Source organism: Columba livia, chromosome 1 (genome assembly GCF_036013475.1).
Source record: "Columba livia isolate bColLiv1 breed racing homer chromosome 1, bColLiv1.pat.W.v2, whole genome shotgun sequence".
NCBI lineage: Eukaryota > Metazoa > Chordata > Aves > Columbiformes > Columbidae > Columba > Columba livia.
The window spans coordinates 63,872,653-63,893,426 of NC_088602.1; the positions used below are offsets into that span (position 1 = coordinate 63,872,653).

Sequence of the window (20,774 nt, forward strand, 5' to 3'; positions counted from 1 at the left end):
TTTTTAACTTTGAAATTGAAGAGAAATAGAAGATATTACTCTTGAAACCCAGTCTCCCCCCCTTTTTATTTTCTCTTCTATATTTTGAGTGTTTTCCATTTAGAAATGATTATTCAGAAGACCTTTTAGTTTTTTGATAGCTAGCAGAGTTGGTTTGGTCAAAATTATTCAGTTGTTGCTATTTAACAGGTTCTATTGCTAAGGTGTTTTGGGAAATAGTACAGTTGGTTTGGGCCAGAAAAAGCTACTGTTAGCCACATATAGTTTTATACTGTATATTGTTAATCTGGGGAAAAATTACTTCATATGGTTGTCAGACAGTTTTTAAGTGCATTTAGTGAAAATATTGTTTGGTAGTAAATGATTCTGTACTTCAGGGTTTTCATATAACTGTGTTCTGATTTACTCTGATGTGTTTTATGATATGTACCAAGTTGATACAGAATCGTTCTGTGGGCAATAACTGAAGTTATCATATTTAAATTAAGTCATAAGAAAATACATGCTAGTGAACAGTTCTGTTGCTGACCAGTCCCTGTATTTTTGTAGCAAAACATTCAAGAAATCCAACTTGACCTGAAGTTTCAACTCAACTTCAAAATCCTTTTTCACATGTTCCACATAAAATTAATATTTTGTTCTGTTACAGTAGTCTGTACAATAGTACTCTATGAGAAATAAAGCAAAGTCTCCAGAGACCTCTAGTGTTTCCATTTAACATCTACAGTTGATCATCACATGTACAGCAGATACCAGAAAAAAAAGTATATTTTGTAAAAAGATTGAAGAGTAAATAAGTGGATAATTTGCCGTACACTTGAAATAAACAGCATTACAGGCAGCAGTTAAATGGGTTTAGTAAAAATGTAATTAAAAAAAAAAGAGGAGACGCTCAAGAAGGATTTGGATGTGAAATGGTAAACAGTTGTCATGTGGAAATGTGATGGGTTTGCATGCAGTCTCTTAATTCTTTTTCTTTCAAAAAACAATATGAGTGACATTGTTTGTCTCAGCTTTTTTAGCTTGCTGATAATGAATGCATATATCTTGTTTTACACAGAGATGTTGCCAAGAATGCTTTGCTGCGCTGGCGTGCATTTATTTATTGGACATTCCTAGGAGTGTTTGATGCTGTGGTATTTTTCTTTGGTGCCTATTTCTTGTTTGACAATACAGTTGTGACCAGCAATGGACAGGTTAGTGTTGGATTTGATCAGTCGATCAAAGGTAATTTTTTTTAACGTTGAGTGTGCTGTGAACATAGTTTTAATTGTTTTCTTTGAGATTTGCAACACAGATGGTAACTGGTTTTTGAGTTATGGTGAGATAGATGGGTTATCTGTTTAGCAAAGTCTGAACTATGCAATAGGAATTCTGTGTATCAGTAAACAGAACCATAACACTAGATACAAGTTAGGAGAAGTATATGTCATGAATTCCAAGTATTCCTTCAGAATTTACATAGTAACTTTCCTGGTTTGTGCTTAACATGCATCTGTTGAATATCTGATTAACATATCAAAAGACTCTTGCTAGAGTAGTTATGAATGATCGTAAAAGAGCCTAAATGCAACAAGCTTTTTAATATTGCAATTATTTTTTACATACGGCAGCTTAAAATAATCTCTACTTGCTTTGCAGTCACATGAATGCAAATTTTAAGAACTTTTGCATTTTGTTTATTTTACCCATTGATATTTTGGTCTATTTTATTTGTGTGCTTTTTTTTTTTTCTTTTTGCTACTTGCTTTTCTTCCTATCCTCAGCTAATGACAACCAGCACTCACATGGTAAGACTATTGTGGATTTGTCATGATATCCATTTCATTCTTCACTGTTCTTTAATTAAACTGTTAAAGAGCAGTTAGATATTTCCTATAATTATTTCAAAATATCACTTAAACATATAGATAGAAATGATTTTTAGTGCTACTTTGTAAGTACCTAAAATATAAAGAACTTACATGGAATATAAATATGTTAAGGTATATGTGGTGTGGTAAAGAGCCATGAACTTTAAAAAACACAGGCTTTTTGCTTCCTTGAGTTTTGTTATTTTGTTCTGTGCTTTTGTGTGACTTTTTGTTGCTGATTCTCCCCACTGTAGGAAATTTGTTACAGTTTATGCTATAAAGTGCTTGAATGGCTTTAGAAAAGACCCTCTAAGTGAGAGAAAATAAACTGGGCACAATTTTGTTGACTATATGTTTGCTGCATTTGCTAGAAGTGCGATATTCGAATATAATTAAATACCATCTTTGTGACATCTGTCAGGGAAATGAACTTCTAGTGTGTTAGAGAACACTTGTTAGAAAGAGCTTTTGTAAGGACAATTAATTTCCATTAGACATAAGTGTATACTGCAGTACTTCTTTTTCTGGTACCATTATGTTCTCTATTAGATGTTTAAAACTCTGGGTTATATTTATAGTCCTGAAAATTAAACTTCTCATACTTGTGCACATTTTGTAAATGGTTTGTGCTGCAAGTATTCCAACTGGATTCCTTTTTGAAATTTCAGTCTACTTCTGCTGCACATATTAAATCAAATTCTTCTTGATAAAGCTCTAAAACTGACTAGTCCCTAATTTCCAAATTTTGAATGTGTACGTCTACAACTAGGTACCCATGATAATATTTGATGAAAAAATGTGTTGCTTGATGAGACAATTCTGACACTTGAGTGTCAGAGTGGGTTAGAAAATTCATCACCATTCAGCATGCATGCTTGTGCATATGTATAAAACTTACGCATTTTGAGTCGCCATTTGAGATTTAAAGGCTTGACAATGTCAGTGTTCAGGAACAGTCGGAGGTCTGTGTGTGAGTTCATACATGCATGAACGCTAGTTGGTGTTGATGGTTATTTCCAAGTATTTAAAATATGCTCATGACTGGAGAAAATAAATGAAATATTGGAAGATTTGAAAGATTTACTGCAACAATATGTTATTGTGGAAGAGGAAAAAGGTAGAAAACAGGGGATAAAAGGACTGAAGGTAACACTAATATTATAAATGAAATAAGATGCTTCAAGTTAGTTTTGAAATTGTTAAAATGGTTGCTGAAGAGAAAATTTTAAATTCTTCTTTCCCTCCAGAAACGAACCATTCACCATTGTTGCAGAACTAGTAAAAAGTGAAGAAAGGCAATGTCTTTCACTTAGACTGATGCCTGTGTCAGACTAAAATTTACATACCCTTAAACTTGCTTCCAAACATAATCTCCCCAGGATGTTTCTCAGTATTTAGAAATTTGTTGGAAACTGTTTGTATATCATGTTATTAGAAAAATGGAAAAGTGTGCTTTTAATTGCTGATATTTACTTCATAAATGCCTGCCTCAATCGTTTCCTGGTAAACAAACCTAAGATGCCAAAGATTTATCTCTTTTTGTTATTAATTTGTGATACTGCTTTGTGGATGGTGTTCCACTTTTGAAATGACATGGTTGGTGTTGTAAAAACATGTGGTCAGAGTTGAACTCAATGAACCTTGTGGGTCCCTTCCAACTCAGGACATTATGAAATTGAGCAGCCTTATGGAGTCTGGTGTCCGTGTGCTATGATGTCATTTTCTAAGCCAAAATGATGACTAGGGGAAGGGTTTGGTTGCAGCTCAATGCTTTTCTATCTAGCTTGACAGAGACAGAGCAATGTTGTTTCAGTTTTTTTGATTGAATCTAGAAGGTTTTATTGGAAATACAAACATAGCTGTTCAATATTCAGAAACTTAGACTGACACTAGGCTTTCTGAGACATGCCAGATACGAGTATTGTAAAATTTAACTGCAAGAGGAAAGTCAGTAAATGGCATAATTTGAAGTTCCTGAATTCCTGTCCAGTTTTAACTGCACTGATTTATTTATTTATTTATTTATTTTAGGGCATGCAAAATATTGTAGCAATGGCATGACCCTATAAAAGCATTATATTACATATCAAAGTAAAAGGTCAAAATGTTGGAGGCTTTCTGCACTTCATCTTGTGTTCTGTACACTTGGTCACATATTGAGTAATTTTTAAATAACGAAATACTCAGAATAATTAATCTTTCAGCCAATCATTTGTTGATTTTTTTTAAAATTATTTTCCTTTCCCAGCTGATCAGATTATCTCAGCCTAGTTTCCCACAGACTTCTGTCTTGTGGCTGGCTGTGGTCTCCAGTCAGAGTTGTTCCCATGGCAGCAGCACATTTGTGGGATCGCTTGCCCATGTGGATCCCCCGTCATCTAATACTGGCCGAGCTCATACAGAATGATGTCAATGGGAAGGGACCCTGGAGGTGATACAGTCCACCTCCTTGCTTGGTGCAGTTGCTTAAAGCTTTGTGTAGTCTTTTTCAAGCATTGAATATCTCTGAGAATGGAGATTCCACAACCCTCCTGGGCACCTTGTTCTAATGTTTTTCTGTCTTCATGGTGAAAAAATTTCTCCTAATACCAAAGCAGAATTTTTCTTGTTGCTGAAGAGAGGTCTGTTCTAGCTCTTCATCTTTGTAATTGTTCTGCAGATATTTGTGAACAGCTACAAGGTTATTCTTTAACCTCCTCTGCATGAGACTGAATAAGTCCTTCAACCTCTCCACACAGGGTAGCTATAGACAGCTCACCACCTTGGTTGCTTGCCACTTGATCCTTTCCAATTTTTTTCACATCCCTCCTGAACTGAGGGATCCAAAACTGGGCACGGTGTTCCAGGTTCAACCTCACTGTAGCTGAGTAATAACCTTTCTTCAGTGGCCATGTTTCTGCCAATACAGCTCAGTTTGCAGTTTCCCTTGTGTATGGAGAGAGCACTCCGTAGGCTTGTACTCAACGTGGAGTCTGCTATGTAACCCCATTGCAACATCCTTTTCAGCAGGGGAATTGCTCAGGCAGTCAGTTCCAATGTATGACGTTACTCCTCCACAGGTGTAAAACTTTACACTTTTCTTATTTAATTTCATAAGATATCTGTTAGCCCATTTCTCAAATCAGTGTAGGCCCCTCTGGACTGAAACTCTGCCGTTCATTATGTCAGCTATTCTCTATTTTTATACCATCTGGCAATTTGCTCCTGATGCTTTCTTTCTGTGTCACCATCCAGGCCACTGATAGAGAGATTTAACAATATCAGTCCCTAGTGTGGTTCACTGGTTACCAGCAGCCAAACAAACATCAGGAACAGTGATCACTAAACTTTTGAGTTCGGTGGTTCAGCCAGTTTTCAACTCAATGGCCTAGCCCCTGCTTCCTTATCATCCAGATGAGAATGCTGTCCAAGTCAACTGTCGGATGCCTTGCCAAATTCAAATTAGATTGCCTCTGCTGCTCATCCTCCTTAACAACTTCTGATCCTGTTGTTCCCGTACTGTTGGCTGCTCTTTCCTTCTCAGGCTTTCCTGTCAAATGCAAGAAGCAGGTTTTGTTAGTGAAGACTAATATCTAGAGTATTGAATACTTCAGCATTTTCTTTAACACCTTCCACTACATTGTCTTGCCACTCCATCAGTGGACTTGCATTTTACCTTTGAAACAAGGATACCTGTAAATATCCTTTTAATCACCCTCAACACTCCTCACTAATCGCAGTTCAAGCTGGGCTTTGTCTGTCTGAATTTATTCCTTTGTACCCCCGAAATGCTCTTATGCAGGTTTCCTGCCTGCCCGTATTGTTGTCTCCTGTATGCTTCCATTTTGCCTTTCTGTTCATTAAGAAATGTCACAGTATCACAGTATCACAGTATGTTTGGGATTGGAAGGGACCTCAAAAGATCATCTAGTCCGATCCCCCGATGTCCTGCTTGGTCAGCTGAGTCTTCTGCTGAAATTTCATGTCCTCCTACAGAAGAGACTTCATGAGATCTCAGCAGTTTTCTGTTTCAAAATCATTCAGCTCTCTTGAGCACCTTTCTCTTTCATGGGTGTAATGCCTTGAATAAAAGTCTCTTCTCCTAAAATAGGGTGTGTCGCTTGCTTTCCCAACATTTCTCTGGATCTTAAATGTGGTCATCTCACAGCTGCTGAAGTCCAAGCAATCCTCTGTGACCATATTCACCACCAGTTCTTCCTTCCATCAGCATTAATGATTATTTCTGCCCACTTGAAAAGCTGAAGTGTTTTTGTTTCATTATGTAGATGAGGAGAAAATCAACCACAATCCAAAAGCTGTTTTTTCTTAAATGTATGTAGAACTTTTACATACTTACATGACTTTGGTTATCACTTTCTTTCTTGTACTGTTACTCATCTGTATACCATTCTGTTGAACCTCTGAGAAATTTTGGGCCACCAAGGGCAGCAGAGAAGGGAGATCAGAGGAAAGACAACATCTGAGAAGATTGATGAAACTACTGCAGTTCGTTTATAAATTTCAGTGATTCATTAACAGCACTTCACTTGATTTTTGTGAAGAAACATTACCTGTTAACTTTAGGTTGAGTGCATTGACTGTGTTTTTTTTCTTGCCTCTATGAAATCTGAGGTGTGGACACACAAGGGCAAGAAACCAGCACACTTTGTGAGTGGATAGACCATGCAAGATTTCAGTGTGTTTGTTTAAGTGTCAGTTCCCGATATAAAGCAATAAGTAGCTCTAAGATGTTTATTCTGGAAAATTCACATAGTATTGGACAGTATTACCTTTAACTGCTTTGGACCATTTCTTATAGATGTTTGGAAACTGGACCTTTGGAACAGTGGTGTTTACTGTGCTCGTATTCACAGTTACATTGAAGGTAAGTTATACTGTATTTTATCCATTGAAACTTTCTTAGAGCTTGTTTTTTAATTGCTTGTTTTCTGATTTTCTAATTATATTGGTTTCTTTCTATGACCATGCGTTTTCCAATTAGTTTAAATCAGTTTAAATACAGATTTTAAATTAGTTTACATACAGATCTTGCTATATGTGCCTTCTTAACTGTGCTAAAAATTGAAAAATGTTTTTTAGCTAATTCTGTGTAGATCCTTCCCTTTTTTCAAAGGGTGTAATTTTATTTCACCTCCTTCTGACTAATCTGTTGCTTCTAGATAGTAATAACACCATATAATCTCATTTGTGTTGTGGGTTTTTGTTTCTTTTTTTCATTTTTGGTTTGTTTTTATTTTTTTTTTTTTCCAGCTTGCACTAGATACGCACTATTGGACGTGGATAAATCACTTCATGATCTGGGGATCACTGGTATTCTACATTGTCTTTTCTCTGCTCTGGGGAGGAATTACTTGGTACGAACCCTAATATAAATTGCATTGTAAATGTTGTTTCAGAAACATAACATTTTGGGCCCAAACAGAATTAAAGTTAAATTTTGTATATTGCAGAACTCCCAATAGCAACCACATTTTAAACACATCCGTAATGGTAGTTAGAGAATGCTCAGCTCTTCTCTCACTGAACATCTGCTAAAATATTCTTGCAGAAGAATATGAGAAGTATGTAAGCCCTCAGGCTGCCACTGGGACCAACTCAGTAGTGGCAACCAAAAGCAGCCCAAGGGCTGGTTCAGAGTGACCTGTGGCTGTCTGAGGCAAGATGTCCCAGGGCTGCCCATGTCAATGCAGCATGGGGCTGGACATCCACCCACTTCACAGGCTTGTCTTGGAGGGAACCACCTGTAGCTGCCCCAACTAGAGCCAGGGAGTGGAACTCACACTGCAGTTGTGTGGATGACCAGGAGTCCTGTGTCTGAGCTCATTGTTTGCCCCCTGATTTGGCAAAGTAGGTTTACTGCAGATGTCTGAGCACCTTATTTGTTCTACTGTTGGTGTGAAGCTTTTTGAGAATTAGTATTGTATCTCCTGCACATAGCTGACTGAAAATGTTGTGCGTTTTTTCCTACTAAAATATAGTGAAAATTAGAAAAATTCTGAACGTACCAGACTCCATCTACAGAGCAGCCAGGAAATTGTGATTCCCTCCTTTCCTCAGCCATTCATTATTTGTATAAAACCAAACAAGTTTGTTGTTGTTGTTGTTGGAAAGGAGATTGAACTGAAAGAGGTTCAAGTTCTTACTGTGCCTGAGTGCCACCTGGAACTCGAATTTGCGTTTGTCATCTGTAGAGCATGCCCAGTTACAAGGTTATCTTTTCTAACCTCTTCTGCTGGAACTGTTCTTCTTTGTATACCTAAGAAAACATTTTGTGGGACCAGAGAGAAAGCAGAGGCTGTCACATGGTGATTAAAGTGCCATTTAATTTGGATTAAGGATTTATATTTCAAAGCGTCCTTTGGAGATGAGTAATGACCTGTCAACTCATTGGATATTCAGTAGCCTCATTTTCTTCCATAAGATCAGATCTCAGTTTCTTCAGCATCAGAATGAAAACAGATTGTGGAAGTGACATTTTCGCCACTAATGTTTTCCAGCCAACCTTGCTGTGTATTACAGCTGTGACTAACTACATGCAGCAGTGTATTTTAACTTGGTTACCTTTTTAGAATGTAAAGACTTCTATCAAATTTAAGAAACTAGCAGGAAACTGCCTTACTGATAGGAAGGCTTTACACTGCAGTGTTACTACAAACTGTCTGTTGATATTGGCCCTTAGTAAACATGGCCTCTTGTTCCCACTACCGTACAGTGATAGCATTTTAATGACCAGACAACTGCCATGGAGATACAGGGAAACGTGGAAGTGAAAGCAGTGAAAGTAGGGGCAGATAAAATGTGGTGAATAGGTTAGACAGCTGTCAGAGATGCCTTTGGGGCAAGCTTGAGGGGTCGGTAGAAAGATGTGGTCAACAAGCATGTGATGGGAAAGAGGAGGAAAGTAATAGGGGAGACACTGAAAAGAAAGGTCGAAAATACCTGAGGCAAGATAAGGAGCAGGTGGAAGAGCATAAACGGGATAAGAATGTAAATTAATCTTTGCAAAGGAGAGGCAGCTTGGGCAGGAGGACAGCATGGTATTTCCTGCAGCCTGGAAGACAAGAACAAGTCAGCTCTCTCTAGTCAGTAGGTGTTTAGATCTCCTTTTGAGAAAACTGGTATGGATGAAATCCCACAAACTGGGAAGTTGAACATGCAATATTTCATCCGTGTAATAAGTTTTATGTTTAACATTGTCAGTCTTCTGTGTATTGGAGTGTAATATCTATTTATTTTTTTTCCTACTAGGCCTTTTCTCAATTATCAGAGGATGTATTATGTGTTCATGCAAATGCTGTCTAGTGGTCCTGCGTGGCTGGGTATAATTCTGCTTATAACTGTCAGCCTTCTTCCAGATGTTCTTAAGAAGGTCTTATGCAGACAATTGTGGCCTACAGCAACAGAAAGAATCCAGGTAAAAGTGGTTTTTGTTGTGAAATTAGTTTTTTGCATCACAAGCCTCTAATAATTACACCTCTTTAAGCTTAGAGACAGGATTAGAACAGAGGTTCCCCACTTGTGATGTGTTGCACTTGTTGTGTTATATACCAGCCACTTCTGAGCAATGCGGTGAAAGACACCGTCTGTTATTTACATGGTGGCATTTATCTGAACCCTGGGGCAACTCCTGTGCCCTCCCTGCCAGCAACCACAGGGAAATCAGCTGATGAGGATGGTGGGAGGCAAATATAGGACTCAACATGATTCCTGATTTGAGAAGATAAGAAGGGTAAAAGGGGACTGGGATCTCCCTGAGAGCGGGTAGGAGGCACTTATATCGGCCTAGACAGCAGTTGTTCCTGCTGCTGTGGAGTATTCAGAGGCACTGCCCACACCCCTGAAGTAATTATCTTTCATACCAAATCATTCCACTGCAGAAATGACTCTAATGTGAACATTTTAGCATTTACCATGCAAGCTGAACATAGTTATCTAAAATGGAATACTAGCTAAAATAAGCTAAGCTCAAAATAAGACCAGTAGGAAAGGAGCACATGATTCTATTGAAATCCCCTTTAAAGTGGGGATTTGCACAAGCAGTTGCAATCACATAGTAAGGAACTCTACCACTTCATGTGTGTTTGTTATTGAATAAATCTAGAATTTATACACTTAAATGTGATTAATATATAGTGTGTTGGTAAAGAATAAGTAGTAAATTCATGCCAACATTCATATGCATGATCTGTGCAATAAAAATGCTTCCTTAGCAGATTATTTTGTACCAATGCTGTGCCTGTTACAGAAACACATGTATTGAAACTTACGCATATTCTAATAATAATTTTTTCCTCTTTTACATTTTAACTTACATTTTGCCCGTTTTGAGACATTTTCTCTACATAAATGTGCCTTGCTCTGCCAATGGGAAGAGTGTTTTAAAACCTATCATCACCTCTCTTCTGATAAGCCCAAAAGGAGAAACTAAGTATTTGCTTTGATGAGGCTGAAAGGGAAGTCAGGTTCTGTGGGACACATGGGAGTATTCTGGGGCCAAGAAACCAAGCCAAATAGAAATTTTTGCCTCTACTTTTTGACCCCAGCAAACTTTTACATGTTACATATGTTAGAAAGTGAAGGACAGTAGAGGTGTTGAACCTGAAACTTAATGTTATTGGCCTTTTCAGCCCATCAGCCACCACTGTGAGGTTAAAATAATGAGCTAGCAGTAGCTGTGTGTGTAGGGATTAGTTAGCATTTTGGTGTTTATTTGAGAAGATACTTTGCATGAAGAGGAAAAGAATAAAGGAACTTTACTTCCCAGGAAAGTAAAATTTCCCCTTTGGCAAAGGTAAAAAATTATTCTGCCATATCTGCAAAGTAAAAGCCTTTGCTGTTGTTCTGTACTCCTTGAATGTACAGTTGTGAAAATGCCCCACTTCAGGAAGACAGGAAAGGATAAAGAACAGCAGAAAAGCATCCCCGGGCAGATCAGCATTTAGGGTCTTTCTATTTTGATATCTTTAATAGATGTCTCTTTGCCATATATGCTACTTGTGGAAGCAGTTGTTTTCAGTATATTAGTTCTGCTTGCTTAAATTAAAATCTGAAGAGAGAGAATGTGGATGGGCTAATGCAAAGAAACAAGCTCACAAACAAAAGCCCTAAACAAAGGTGTTGCCACATTACTTACAGAGATTGTATGTTAGTGCTGGAAAATGAGTCAATGGTAAAGCAGACTTTGGGCTTAACACTGGCAATGTTCGTTTTTTTAACTTTTAGTAGCAAATCTTTGCCTTTTAACCAGATATATCCTTTATGTTTCTTCTTCCCTCTCTTTGTTTCTTCCTGTCTTCCAATCCGCTTTGTCTAAATAATTGCTACCTTGCTTTAAACATAAATGATGTGCACGGTCACTTCCTACCATCTTCTGGGGAAATCAGACTAGACATCAGTGCCTTTCTGTTGAGCAGTCCACCATCTTTATGCTTTCTCAGACTTCGAGCAGTCTAAGTTTCTAATGGAACAAAAGGTGACTTTTTTCTGCCTTTCTGCATGCTTGGCCGTTTCATTCAAAGGACAGTAAAAAGTTTGTCATCAGAAGTTATTTACTGTACTCATTATCTCCATTTCCAATTCACATCAGCTATATTTTGAAGAATATTTTTTAGTATAGCTTACATCTTTTTCTGTTGTTTATCTCAAGGGTTCTGTGAATTGTTGTCACAGTCCATCACTATCATTTCTGTCATTGTTGTTACTGAATTTTATACAATGTTTCTGTCTCAAGAATCCTTTGATTCTTAGATCCCCATTTTAATCATTGGTCTACCTGTAGGTGAATGCATGTCATGTTTGCATTTTACCTGAGTAAATGGAATAGCTGCCACACAAAGAAGTGATAATTCTGATTATGCTGATGTTACTAGTGTAATACAGAAAATGTGCTACTGGAAGCCACTTAAGCCATGTTTGGAGTTTATGAATATATCCACTCTGCTGTGATACAAGAAAATGCAACTTTTAAACTAAGTTATTTCCAGTGTGCATTTTGAAACTGAGCTTTCCTTATATTCCATTTTATGACATCCTCTGCTCTTTCTAGAGAGAAATCAGCTCAAGATCCAGAAGTATATGACATTTAATTTAGTGTGAAAGTAGAAGAAATGCTAGTAAATATTAGCCTCCCTACAGTCTACTTTAAGAAAACTCCTTTTGACTTAATACTCTGAGACCGTTGCTTTCCATTGCAGATTGTGTATCTCTATTTCTTAACTAGTTAAGATTAAAAAAATACATTTCCTGTTTCTTTCCCCCTTCATAAATGTATAGTCAATAAAAATGACTGTAATTACATAAGTTGCAGGGAATATACACAATTTTTTTTCACTATTGAAAATTCTGTCTAAAATTGACTTTTAAGTGCCTTAGGAGTTGCCTTGAACTGAGCTTTTAACCAATTATTTTTAAACTTACTGTGTTCCCATAAGTTATGTCACCTTCTCTGCAATAAAGGGCTTCTGGAACAGCTGACAGGATTAACATAGGACTAGCAGCCACCTGCCAGGTTACTGTATTAGTTCTCCTCAGGCTATAAGAATGCATAAAGTCTTTGAAGCAATTCTTATGCTTCTGAGTTTTTCCAGTTACTTGAAAGTCACTCCAGTGTGTGGTGAGTGATTGTTTACCATCATCATCATTCAGGAAGTTTTTAAACATTCCAGATCTAATGCTGGTGGTTTTTGAGATCTTTTAAATGATATATGTGTATATATATATGTATATATATATATACACATATGTATATATATGCATATATGTATATATGCATATGTGTGTATACACATATATATGTACACAAGTATATGTATATATGTATATATGCACACACACTTATGAACTGTTGTCTGTCTTGGGCTAAAACATAAATTCTGCAAAAGCTTTGGAGGAATCTGTTGTCTTTTGGTAATTTTAGTAAAAATCTGTTCATGTCTGTCAAGTGTAATCCCAGTGACTCTTTGGCTCAATGAAACAAGCTGCATTTTGTGCTTTAACTGGAAAGCTGTGAGGTTTCTTTCAGCCTTTACCTTTAAAAACATATATTTCCGATCTGCATTATTCTATTTCCTTTTTCTTTGTTCATTCATTAATAGCAGAAGCTTGGCAGCTCTGTTATGGAAAATAGAAAGTCACTTTACCTTATTTTCATCTTTTTTTAAATTGGCACTTTGATTGACAATGTTTCAGCAATGCCAAATATTTTCTAGCTAAAATACCATGTGTTGTGATGCTGAGCTGTAAATAACTTCTGTGTTTTCATCCCTTTTTAAGAAATATTTTTCTTTTTCTCTTTGCTTCTGACTGATGGTTTTTTACTTCCCTTCCACTTCAGTCACAAGATTGGCCCATCAGCCTCGTGATGAGATTTCTACCCTTTGCTGCGCTTGGGGAAAGCCAAAGTGGTACTTCTGTCTGGGGAAGCCTCTCTGGGGATTCGTCATTCTCCTGTTCCTTAATGGGCTTAGCTGCTGCTGGACTGGGCTCTTAGGAAACTGGTCACCAGCAAACTGCTGCCTTTGTCACGTGTTGGGCTCCTCTTTTATGGAAGACAAAGAAAAGGATCTTGCTGTTGCAATATTTGAATCCCACGGGAGAAGTTACCTTGGGAACTGCCCTTCTCTCCCCGCGGTGTAATGACTGGGCTGTAAGTCAGCCTTGGTTAGCGCTGGCCCCGTCACCTCTATGTGTAGCACTCCCCTCGGCATATGTAGCTCTTGTTCTGGGGAGCAGGGAGGTGAGATGGCCGCTTCTTAACTTGGAGTTGATTTGGCCTCATCGTATTATGGCGACCTCTGCTATTCAGTACAGGTTGTTGCCAGAGGGGCAGGACACACAGTCCACGGTACTTAGTCATGGTAAAGTGCTTCTGAGACTTACTACGTATTTTTAACAGAGTTTGAAATGAAATTAAAAACATCTTCAGGGTGGCTTAAAGGATTAACATCAGGTTCAAGAAACAGAAACCTTGTTTTACACTGGATAACTTTTCCTTTTTAAATCTATTAGAACATCTGTCACTTTTACAGGACTTGCTACAATAGTTATATTTGTACCAAATGGTACAATTCATTCATGTTTCCCTCTTGTATGCAGCGAGAGTCTCACTGTTTTTCCTCATCCTTGCAGAAGTGTATGAGAAATAAAACAGCCCTAAATGCACTGGTGAACAGCGATGGGCCACTTCTTGAAGGAAATCTTTCAGCTTCCGAGCCATAATTAGATCAAAGCTAGGTAACAGTACTGTATGTGTTGCCAGTTTGGATTAATTTCTATTGGTGAACTGTGCTATTTGCAAATCAACTGTTTCCTCCAGAGTTTTTGATGTACTTTATCAATATTGATACAAAATCATTATGTTTTACTTGGAGAACCTAGTTTTTGCAAGAGATGTTCCATGTCACAGGTAAGATCTTTTTGTCTCAGACACTTACTCATGGAAGGCAAAACAATGAATTAATATACCCATATTAAAGTCCTATAAATACATTGTGTTACATGTAGGTGTTGTAAGACATCTATAAGAACTGCAGTCGTTATTGCAGAGTGTAGTCACGTTACGCCATGGTATAGAATACAAAAAGTCAGAAATAATTCTCACACATTAGCAGTTTATTCATCATCTCTGATGCTCTGGAAGACATATATAGACCAAATGCAGATGGTAAAACAGGAAGATGAGCATACAAAAGGAAGTGAGTTACTTGTGAATAGGACCTTGGGCCAGGAGACTGGGGCTGTGTGTCTGACTGTATGTACTGGAGCAACGTGTTCTGTATGGACCAGCGCATCGCTGCTTTGGTGCCTCAGGTCAAGAGAGGAGCACAGTCGTCTTGCCAAATACCTGTGGCAGCAGCACGGGTGGTGAGCTCCTAAATCGTCTAACATTAGGACAGCAGAATGAAGTTCTCTGTTTTACTTCATGCCCTTGCCACGCCACTGATTACACAAACAAGTATAAGTAAGGAGATGCAGTTTTTACTGGTATATTCCCACCTGGGTGCCCTATCTGCTCCACTCCCTTCATGCTCTCCTGACCCCAAAAGCAGCATGTGAGGAATTCAATGAAAGTGCAAAGTACTAAAATGTGAAGAGGACAAATGCAATGTAATGTGCTGGTGTGGGCTGTAGGGCTCAAAAGTAGCTAAGGGGTGCTTTTGATTTGCTTTTAATAACTGCTATCTTGAGTAGCTTCAGGCATGGCAGATTGAAGGCGCTTGCCTTGGAGCTCTGTGTACTAAAATACTTTGTAGCTGGAAGAACAGAAAAAATAGTTTCCATACAGTGTAAGACTACTTCCTCTGAGTCTGCTCATCTGTTTCCTGATTATCTACATTTTTCTGTATTAATGTTGGTATTTGGTCTGTATGTGTGTTTAAAAGAATGCAGTCCTCACTGGTAGTGAGCAATTTGGTACAGTTTGCTGCCTCTTCCAAGGCTAACTGTTGTAAGAGAGCTTTCTGATTGCTCTTGGTTATGCAAGAGTAGTGTTTCAAGCTTACAATTGGCATTAAAACTGGAATATAAAATCTCAGTGAAACTCCTATGAGCTATATAATTAATATTTATTTTGTGATTTTTGTCCCTTTTAATATTGTGTGGATGTTAACAGAAAGGGAAGAAGGGGATGATGAAGAATGGAGGATTAACTGGCTTATGTAGTATTAATGGAGAGAGTGATTACTAACATTAGTAAATGTATTTATATCTTAAACATCACATAAGCTCCATACCTTACACCTGGCCAATTCTGCCAGGGTGTGGCGTGATGATGTGATACAGATAAATTTTAATGGACAGTTAGACCAAGACAGTATTGAGATGTGTAGTATAAGTTGCCTGTGTAGATACTACATGTAGCCTAAGCGCTTAAAGTCCAAAATCAGATACTGCTTAGAAGTACGAAGTAAGTGCATTATACCTCTGGAACTTTGCCCTGTACTTCCGTAGCCAGGGAGTTCTTTACACCCAGTTTGTGCTAACAAAGGAAAGTACATGAATCTGTTCTGTCTTTAAATTCCCTGTAAGAAAAGTTCAGAGATAAAAGGATGTACCAGGAGAGACCGCAAAATGAAATATAAACCTGATTTTAAACGATTCAACTTGAAAGCAGTCCACTGTATCCTCAACTATTTTCTAAAGAGCCCTTTATCAGGTTTAGAGATTGTATGTAAAACAGTGCCTGGTTCTGTAGGTCTTAATATAAAACTAATCATGTTGAAAAGTGGTTGATTGCTCAGTGACATGAGAGGTTATACCTTTACATTAAACAAATAGCCAGAGTGGTGATCTAGTGAAAGGCATTATTATACCAATTGTCCTATGAAAGAAAACAACTGTAGACTTCTAGTGCCAAAATCATGTATTTACTGTGTATTTGTGGGGTTTTTTCTTTATTTTTCCTTTGAACAGAATGCATCAAGGCACTGTCGGGAACACATCTCAGAATTCACACCTCTTGCCTGTCTGAAAAGCCCAGGATACAGGAGCAGTGACTGCAGCCATTCCCCAGCAAGAAGGTCTAATTCTCATTCTAAAAAAATGATGTTTACGCATTGGAGAGGCATTGATTATTCAGTACTTCCATCTGTCTTTGGCTATTCAAATAAGCAGGGCCGTTCCAGGGCAGGCTACCGCTACAGTGGGTCAGGTTTGGAAACGTCTGTTTGACAGAACACCAAGTCAAGCCTTTAAAAACTGTATTTTTGTTGATTTCTTTTTTCAGGAAACAAACATGTCACAGAAATATATTAAACTGTACGTGGCTTTTGCTGTCTGAGGTAATGTTCAGACAAACAGGATCAAGAGCTGGAAGTATGAACCCTTCCAGGCCAATAGGCCTCTTTTTATGTTTTGAACTACTGGAGCAATGAACAATCTGCACAGTCTGGTACTGTGAGACTGGTAGCACTAAAATTCTCTTCATTCTGTGTCAAGACTTTTGTGCATTTACTGCTTCTGTCATCTTTAGTCATTTTCTTTGTTACTTGAACTGTATAGTTTCAGTCAGTGACCTACATTTTGAGATCAACAGTTTTAATTTTCAGCCAGAAGCAATGACCTCAGTTATCTCCAATGAAAGTCTCCTAAAGCATATTTAACAAGTGCTGTTTCTGATTTTCCTCTGTCCTTTTTCTTTCTTTGCTCTTTCTGTAGAACAAACTGGTGTTTCCTCTGTGCAAATCTGCTTTCAAGAAACACTCTCTAATGTTCACTTCCTTGTAAGTGGCCAAATCAGGGCTATGTCTGGTTTTCAGTTAGTTTTCCCCCCTAGCAAGATAGGCAAAGCTATCCCTGTGTAGAGAGTGTAAACGCTACATGAAGTCAAGTTGGCTGTTAAATAGGTGAATATCATCAATGTTGATATCTACTCAAAAACTGAATGTAAGCATTTTGCCTAAAAGGTTTTTGTGAATTTCTCAAAGATGCAGGTTACACGCTGTTCCTACTTCCTCACCCTGTGACTGTAAAATACACATAGCAGAAAGTTATTATATATTAAGCTTTTCTTTGACACTTTTTTTTTTCCTTAAAAGAAGAAAAGCTGTTTTTCAAAATAAGCGTCTTTCACTATCTGAATGCATCCTCTTAATTTTGATATTTTTGTGCACGTGTCTCTGGTTAAATACTGGCTAATCGGCTTGGTAGGTGTATTAGAAAGCACGCAGCTGGTAACTTCTGCAAGCGAACCACGAGGTGGCACACGGCTGTTTACTAATAGTTGAACCGTAGTGGTGATAGGGAAACTAGTTTGCAAGGATTCTGTTCCAATTACTTTAAGAATGACAGCCAACTTGCACTTCTGTTTTCTCTGCTACGTTTATGTCACCTTGCACTAATTCAACTATTAGCTGTGTCCTTGTCTTGTTTCTTTAGTCCAGTGTTTTATTTTGGGGTGCAAAAATATCTGAAGGAGCAATCTGATTTCAGTGAATTTTCAGCCTGGTGGTTAGAACTGGTTAATAACTATAGTCACTAAATACCTCTGGGAGTACATTAGCTAAAAATTTATTTCAACGTGAAAACAAGATATTTGGAGTCAGAGCTGCAGCCTTTATTGGAAGACCTGGCCAAGACATTGTTAGTTGTCTTTCAAATGGACTAGGGTGGCAGAGAAAAGTTATACCAGAGGCAAAATAGTTCACTAACTAATTGACTGTTTAATAAAAGAACTTCCTAGGCAATGTTCCTCACATTATTCTGAGTGATTTTCGCATTCAAGAAGCAGTGAAATATTACAATGCCCTGGGACAAGCGGAGATTGTAAAGTAAAATTTTCAGTATACCAAAGATAAGAGAATTTTAGAGAGTCTAAAGTTGAGCACCACAGATGAAGGTATTCTTGCCATTTAACATGTAGCACTTTTAAGTTTCAAAGAATGTCCTTATAGCAGTAACATTTTGAAATACATACATACATAGGGGTGTGGGTGTGTGTACATATACTTGCCATTGCAGACTTGAATGTTGGTCAGTTAGAACCGTCCCCTACATAAAACACTGGTGTATATATTTTTAAAAAGTTAATATGGGTATAAATTTTATACCAGTAGCGGTGACAAATTTCTTGTGTGTAGTTACAAAATTATTTGTAATGTATTTTTTAGAAATCTTAAAACTGCCTTTGCACTGAAATATTTTTCATACCGTAGCTATTTATAAATCTGTTTTAGGCATACATTTGTTAACACACCATTTCTATTTTTTTTAAGTATATGTTTTGAAGGCTTTTTTTATACCTATGAGTTTTGGCCACTTAAATTTAGCTTAGAGTGGAGTTGTGGCTGAATGTTAAAATTCTAATGAATGTCAAATTAGAAATATAGGCCTATTGCTCTGTCAGTCTCACCCAAACTACTGATGTTTTGTTGGTATTGTGATAGCGGTGATTAGAATGCTATACTTTCAGTGCTATATTTTTACTGCTAGGTTTTTACTCTATAAAGCCTCTTGCGTTTTTACTTTTCCGAGTTCCATCTTTTGGCCTTAAATAAGGAGATTTTTGCTTGATGTTTTTGAAAATGCTGCATTCCTGTTCTGCCTACTAACAAAGCAGTTCATTGCAAACTTCATGTAGCCTTGCACTTAGACATTACCGTCAACGTTATTCAAGCTGAAACGCCTGTGTAAGTGCTTGAGAAATTTTAGTTCAATGTCTCATTTTCTGGAGGAGAAAGAAAGCTTGAATTTAAGTGGAAGTTTCTGCTTTGATTTAGCAATACTTTTACCTTAAAAGTTGGTACTGTTTGTTTGTTCAAATTGACTGTTTAATGAAAAAAAAACCCCATAACATCAACTCGGTTTCACTCGATGTGCTTTTGCTTCAGTCCCTGTTACTATTGCCACGCAAACCTAGTCCACTGCAGCAGGTGCTAACTTGGAGTTCTGCTGCAAATGGATCAGACAGTACAAAGATGAAGAAGTAGAAGTTAGATCACAATGAATTAGAATATTTTATTATGGAGGGGACACCGAAAGGAGACAGATTTTTATGTACTAAAGAAAAACAGGACAGGGAAAAGTGTAAAAATCTCTGTAACTTCCTAACTTGCCTTGTTTAAATTGTTGCAGCTTTAACAGCATAGTGTCTCCATAACTGCTTCTATAAATGTCTTGAAACTGGTAAGCGCTAACCAAATGTATGTGAAGACTTTGAAAGTATTTCGAGCTTTCTGGCCACTGAAGTTCATATATTCCTGCAGTGGCTTGTGGCAAAAGATCTGTTTTGTTTTACCATGTACGATAATTGTTTGTTCAGCCACTTAATGTAAAAGCTTACAGTTTACTTTCTTGCTTGCATTAGCCTGTTTGTCTTGACCCAACTGGCTTGCAAATATAAAAGGAAAAATTGCTGAATTGAGCAACTGCACTACTTTTCTTTTGGAAGCCAGTGGGATCGTTGTGCTCATGCTACTGTCTCTGTTTAAAAGCTTTAATGGAAATTTGTGAAAGTATTATGAAAGTGAAAAAGTATGTGATTCTACTTTGCAAGAATAATCTAAAAATCTGTTCATATAGCTTTAATTTTTTACCTTATGAAAATTCACGGAATTTTAATCTGCTTTGTCTCTGACACAAGTTCTGTGTGATGTACACATTGCTTTTTGAATGTCATTTCACGATCTAATGTAAAGTAGAATCTGCGAAAGGTTCTGTGTGGGGGCTGGGGGGTAGTTATCTGTGCATTAAACATTAAAGATGTCTGTAGTCATCAGCACCAAATACTGACGCTTACTTTTAATTGTACTATTATAGGTGCATTTATTTGAAAATAAATCAGCCTTCCAATCTAATGTTTAGGTTTTCCTATACCACTTCATTTATTTGATTTGAAGAGTCAGTGTGTGAATACATTACTGTAAAGTTTCTTTTCAGTGCTATTTTTAACTCTAATTTCTGTAGATAAACAAATATAACTTGTTTATATTCAGTCACGTTTTGGATCCTTATGTAGAATATAGAAGCAGGAGACATGAATCTGCTTGCAATAAATATAAACATTCAAGACCGTTTCAAGTTTGTTCACAAATAATTAAAATAATTCTAGTATGAATAAGAGATGGTTTCATAGTAGTCGGTAATAAAATGTCAGTAGATAGCAGAAAATGGCATGAGTGTTTGGTTCTGTTACTGAGCATGCTTTTAGTCACATTAATTTTCAGAGGATATGTAGCCAGCTAAAAAAGCAAGCTAACAAACGGGAAATTTGGAGGAGGCTAGAACATGAACAGGGGGTGGAGTTTGGTGCAAAGCCAACAGGAATTGGTGCCCAGCCAGGAGAGCTTTGTTCCCCCCGCCAAGGCTGGGTAAGTGCTGAAGTTCTACACAAACTAAACTTGTAAGCTGCACATGGGAAGATCTGTATTTCCTTATGGTTCTGCTGCACGGGGTACCCAGAGCTATTTCTCCTTTCTTTTGTAATGT

At 37.4% G+C, this 20,774-nt stretch overlaps 1 protein-coding gene across 8 annotated transcripts in view; it reads left to right on the forward strand.

The window, feature by feature from the left end:
• Positions 1-20,456, forward strand: part of ATP11A (ATPase phospholipid transporting 11A) — a 129,520-nt gene extending 109,064 nt beyond the window's left edge. For 3 of the 8 annotated variants that reach the window (XM_065059072.1, XM_065059085.1, XM_065059129.1), the window contains exons 25-30: positions 1,061-1,196; positions 1,767-1,790; positions 6,652-6,717; positions 7,104-7,207; positions 9,102-9,267; positions 16,263-20,456. In XM_065059072.1, coding sequence (XP_064915144.1) covers positions 1,061-1,196; positions 1,767-1,790; positions 6,652-6,717; positions 7,104-7,207; positions 9,102-9,267; positions 16,263-16,520 — 754 coding nt within the window. In that variant the 3' untranslated portion in view covers positions 16,521-20,456. Of the gene's footprint in view, positions 1-1,060; positions 1,197-1,766; positions 1,791-6,651; positions 6,718-7,103; positions 7,208-9,101; positions 9,268-11,236; positions 11,326-13,979; positions 14,085-16,262 lie in introns of all 8 variants that reach the window. The other 5 variants (XM_065059098.1, XM_065059091.1, XM_065059119.1 and 2 more) reach the window with 5 other exon arrangements.
• Positions 20,457-20,774: the final 318 nt, after the last annotated feature.